Genomic DNA, 5035 nt, shown 5'->3' with positions numbered 1-5035 from the left:
GGACGGGATATCTTTTTTTTTTTTTTTTTTTCCCTTTTTTTTTTTTTTTTAATATTTTTTTTTCCTCCTCCTTCATCTTCAATTGGCTGCTAAAAATAAACAGCTTGAGTGGTTTGGTTTTGTTTTTTTTTTTTTTTTTTTGGGGGGGGGACGGACTGGACGACGGGGGACAGAGTTTGGAAAAAAAAGGCCAAGTGGAGAAAAACACGGCAAAAAAGGGAAGGGAAGGAGGAGGGGGATGCAGGATCTGGGGGGGGGCACTGGGGTGCTGCTAAAGAGGATTTTTTCCCCTTGTCCTGGCAAAGTGGTCCCTGAATGAGGGCGGGGGGTGTCCCCTGGTGTCCCCCCCCACCCCACGGGAAGGATCGGGGTGGGACACGCGGCTCTTCTCGGCGACCGCGGCTGGAGGCCGGGGGTGCAGCGGGGGGGGGACACACGGGGGTTTGGGGGTCACCGCTCGTCCCCGCTGGCGGGTTTAGGGTGGCCACGTCCTCCGGGTGACACTGCCACCTCCTGGACACCGTCCCCAACTCCCGGCCCTGGGAGGAGGTCGAGGAGAAGACGGGGTGACCTCGGCGAGGAACCACCCCCCCCACCCCCCCCCCCATCCCACCTCAACGGCTGCTCCTGGAGCCGCCTCTGGCAGGGGAAACTGAGGCAGGCGGGACGCCCAGCACCCCAAAACCACCTTCCGGCTACCAAAGGGCACGCGGCAACGGGCCACTGCTACGTGGTGGCATCCACGGCCGTCTCCTCCTCGCCGGTGGCCACGCCGAGCCCCTCGGGGTTACCCAAGAGGCTACGAAGCTGAAGCCAGAAGAAGGATCGTCTCCCGGGCTCGTGGGGCCACTCCAGGTAGGTTTTGGTGCCCAACATCTTCCGGAGCCGGGCGAAACGCCGGGGCAAACCCCGGGCGTCGATGGGTTCCTTCACCACCAAGATGACGTCCTCGGTGCCCAGCCCCACGGCGCGCTGGTGGGCGAAGTAGAGCTCGTAGTTGCACCACTCGCTGTCCACGAAGCTGCGGGAGAGGACGAAGATGACCTTGGCGCTCCTCTCGATGTTCTCCACGATGTTCTCGATGATCCAGCGGCCCGGCGTGAAGTCCCGCTCGTGGATGCAGAGCCGGTAAGGCGGCGTGGCGCTCTCCAGCCGGTGGAGGAGCTCCCGGCGGACCCAATCGGCGTCGGCGCAGCTGTAGGAGATGAAGGCGTGGTAGGAGCACCGCCGCGCCGCGCCCGGCCGCCGCCCGCCGTACTTGGCCCTCACCAACCGGTACGTGGCTCGGAGGTACCAACCGGCGTCCAGCTTCCAGCAGAGCACGGCGCACGCCGCCACCGCCACCGCCGTGCTGGCCACCGCCACGGCCACCAGCGCCGGCACGTCGCATTCCAAGGGACGCGGGGCGTAAGCGGCCACGGCCGTGTCCAGCAGCGGCTCGGGGTGGTAGCAGGTCCAGTTGTGGGGCCAGTCGGCCAAGCTGGGTCGTCCCCGTTGCCGCGTCTCCTCCAAGAAGAGGTGGAGGTCACAGGTGCAGTGGTAGGGGTTGTTGCCGGCCGTCAGGCTAACGAGCCGCGGCATGTTGACGAAGGAGCCGCGGTTGATGACGCCGAAGGAGTTGCCGTCGATGGCCAGCACCTCCAAACGGGGGCATCTCCACTCGGAGGGGATGAACTTGATCTTGTTGCCGCTCAACCGCAGCTCCCGCAGCCGGGGGCTTCGGGTGAAGTAGTCCATGTCCAAGCGGTCAAGCGATGAGTAGGAGAGGTCCAGGTACTCGAGGGTGGTGGGCAGGCACCCGAAGGTGCCCGCCGTCACCCGGTTGTGGTGGAGCGCCAGCCAGCGCAAGGTGGGACTCCATCGGCACGTCTCCTGCAGGCCGCCCAGGCCGTTGTGGCTGGCATCAAGGCGGGCGAGCCGGGGCCAGGTCCGCGTCAAGGCGGCCACCACGGCCAGGCTCAGGAGCTGGTTGGTGGCCAAGACGAAGCTCTCCAGCTTGGGCATGACGCCCTGGTAGTGGCAACGCTGGTTGTAGATATAACCGTCTTCCAGGCGGTTGCTGGAGATGTCCAAGGCCTCCACGTTCCGCAGCTCGCCCCAAGCGTCGCAGGGGACGTAGTTGAAGTTGACGTTGATGATGGAGAGGGCGGCCACGCCGCTCAACCAGGTGAAGGTCCAGTCGAATCGCAGGACGTCGGGGTTGCTGATGTCCTGCAGCAAGAGGCGGTCGAGCCGCGGGGCGGCCGCCCCCAGGCCGGAGCTGTTCTGCCGCGGCGAGCGGGCGAAGTCGATGGCCACCAGCTCCAAGTCGCGGACGCGGGAGCGTTGGACGTTGAGCAAGGCCAAGCGGAGGAGGTTCTCGTTGAACTTGCCCCGGTAGAAGACCAACTTGGTGACCTGCAACTCAGCCAAGCCGGCGAAGGGATCGGCGGCGCCGGTGTAGTAGGTGAACTCGAAGAGGTTACGGAAACGCAGGTACTCGAGGGGTTTGCCCCGCAGGTCCCGCAGCATCTCCGGCAGGACCGCCGCGCTCTCGTCCAGGGCCATGTCGCACCACAGCTCCGTGGTGTTGAGCCACGAGAAAGCCCCGGCTTCGTACCGCCGCAGGCTGGAGCCCGACTTGATGGCGAACTTCTGCAGCGCCGTGTCCTTCAAGACGGCGAAGTCCCCCCGGGAGATGTCCTGCAGCAGCGGCCCCCCCAGCGACAGCTCCCGCAGCCGCCGCAGCCCGCCGAAGACGCCGTCCAACGCCGCGCTGCGGTAGAGGTTGTTGGACATGTCCAGCCAACGGAGGTTGGCCAACGGCCGCAACGCCGGCGCCGGGATGCAGCTGAGGGAGTTGTTGAAGAGCCGGAGCTGCTCCAGGAGGAGGTTGGAGACGAAGGCGTCCGGCGCGATGCGGGAGATGTTGTTGTAGCCCAAATCCAAGCGCCGGAGCTGGGTCATGCCGGCGAAGTCGCCCGCCGCGATCTCCCGCAGCTTGTTGTAGGAGAGGTCGAGGCCGTGGAGGCCGGCGGGGAGGCCGCGGGGCACCCGCACCAGGTCCTGCCCCTTGCACAGCCCCGTCCGGTTGTCGGCGTCGAGGCGGCACCGGGGCCACGCCGCGGCCCCCGCCACCAGCACCAGGCACCAAACCCCCCGGGCACCGGCGGGCAGGGGGGGCCGCATGGCCGCGGGGGTGACGGGGCTGGAAGGGGCATCCGGGTGTCCCCGCGGAGCCGTCCTGCGGCAGGAGAAATGGGGGGGGGGGGGGGGGGGGGGGGGGGGGGGGGGGTTAGGGGGGGACCCCAACCCCTCCCTGGGAAGCACCGGGATCAACCCCCGGGGAATTGGGGGGGGGGGGGGGGGAAGCCCCTGGTTTTGGCGGGATGGGGATGGGTTAATTCTCCCTTGGGGGCTCGGGGACTGGATCGAAGCGGGATCGGGGGCAGGATTGAGGGGGTGGGGGTAGGAGAGTGGATCCCAGGGGGATCGGGGACGAGGAGATGGGGGGGATCCCAGGGGGGAAAGGAGACTGGATCTGGGGTGGACTGGATCCCGGGGGGATGAGACCCCTGGGGATCAGGAAATGGATCCGTGGGGTATTGGGGACTGGATCCCCAGGGAATCAGGAACTGTATCCTGAGGGGATCAGATCCCAAAGGGATCCCAGGACCAAATCCCCGGGGTCTCCAACAGGCACTGGTGGGGGGGGGGGGGAGGTGGTGTAGGCTCAGGGATCAAATCCCCGGGGAATCGCAGACCCGATCCCAGGGCGGAGCTCAGCGACCAGATCCCGTGGGATTTGGGACACCAGATCCCGCCGGCTGAGGGGCCCAACCCAGCAGCAACACGCCACCCAACCCCTCCTCCTCCTCTTCCTCCCCGGAGCCCCGGCTGCCTGGAGAGGGGCTGGCGGGGGGGGCTCCCCCCCCCCCGGGAGAGCCCCCGCGTTTGCTTTTCTGCTGATTTTTCGGGTGGGTTTAATTTTCCAATCTCCCTCTCCTCCAAAAACAAAACAAAAAAAAGAAAAAAATTGAAAAAAAAAAAAATTATGCAAAAAAAATGAGCTTTTTTGCACAGAGGGAAACTTGTGCTTCTTGGCCACGGGGCGGTTGTGGCCGAGAGTTTTGGTATTTTTATTGGAGGCGGGGGGGGGGGAAAAACCAACAGGAAACTGGAGGAGAAAAACAGACAGCGTCTGTCCTGGCCCGACGCCGGCAGCAAACGCGGCAAAGCCAGAGCAGGTAGGGCCCCCCCGGGGTCACCGCGTGGCCCCCACTCCCCGGGGTGGGGGGGGGGGCTCAGGGGTGCCACCTGGCTTCACCCTAAAAACATCCCCCGGCTCCTCGCATGGAAAGGAAGAAAAACCCCTGGAAACGGCCCAAAACGGTGGCGGTTGCGTGAGGGGGACACACACCCACCCCCCTCACTGTCCCCCGTGAGCCCGTCCCTGCAGGACGGGCCTGCGCCCGCCTGGGGAAACTGAGGCACGGGACAGGGCCACCCCCGCCAACACCCTCCCAGCACCAAACTCTTCCTCATTCCCGTCGCCGGCCCAGCCCAGACGCAACCCGTCACCCCAAATTCCACACATGCACCCCACAGACACACCCCACGCCCCCCCCCCCCCCCCCCCCGTTTCCCCCCTCCGGCCGGACCCTGCTCACCCCACGTGGCGCCTGGGATGCAGCGAGTTTCGCCGGGCTCAGCCGGGGCGGGATCGGGCAGCGGCCGCGTCCGGGAGCCGTCGGAGCAGCGGGAGGGGACGAGGACGGTTTTTCCTCCCTGGCCAGGCTGGGGTGGCCCCGGCCCCCCCCCCCCCCCCGTTCCCCCCCCCCCAAGCCGCACTTTGCCCCCGCGCAGGGGCTGCGGCAGCCAGGCTGTGCCCAGGGCCTGGCTCCCACTGCGGGAGGGGGTGGTGGTGGTGGTGGGGAGTTGGTGTCAGGTCCCCAAAGGCCCCCCGCGCCCCAAAAGGAGGTGAACTCACCTGCCAGGGTCTGGCACTCCCAGCCCAGTGCTCCCAGTACAGCCCAGCAGCCCCCCAGCTCGGCCC

The 5035-nt window shown here is 66.3% G+C and overlaps 1 protein-coding gene across 2 annotated transcripts; it reads right to left on the bottom strand.

Moving 5' to 3' along the window:
- Nucleotides 1-228: 228 nt before the first annotated feature.
- Nucleotides 229-5019, bottom strand: LOC116958945 (toll-like receptor 2). Of its 2 annotated transcripts, XM_042784657.1 has the most exons (3): nt 4650-5019; nt 1299-3223; nt 838-1195 (listed from the first exon to the last, which is right to left on the bottom strand). In XM_042784657.1, the coding sequence occupies exons 2-3, from the start codon at nt 3166-3168 to the stop codon at nt 930-932; spliced, it is 2136 nt and encodes a 711-aa protein (XP_042640591.1). In that variant the 5' UTR covers nt 3169-3223; nt 4650-5019; the 3' UTR covers nt 838-929. The 2 variants fall into 2 exon arrangements, with proteins under 2 accessions (XP_042640590.1, XP_042640591.1); XM_042784656.1 differs by having other exon boundaries at nt 229-3223.
- Nucleotides 5020-5035: the final 16 nt, after the last annotated feature.

This window comes from Tyto alba, unplaced genomic scaffold, assembly GCF_018691265.1.
Source record: "Tyto alba isolate M040663 unplaced genomic scaffold, T.alba_DEE_v4.0 Super-Scaffold_8, whole genome shotgun sequence".
Taxonomy (NCBI): Eukaryota; Metazoa; Chordata; class Aves; order Strigiformes; family Tytonidae; genus Tyto; species Tyto alba.
The sequence above is the reverse complement of the archived record's forward strand: the minus strand, read 5'-3'. Positions and strand labels throughout refer to the sequence as shown.

Coding starts and splice junctions, on each gene's coding strand:
- LOC116958945 (XM_042784656.1), bottom strand. CDS start 3,168: ATGCGGCCCCCCCTGCCCGCCGGTGCCCGGGGGGTTTGGTGCCTGGTG.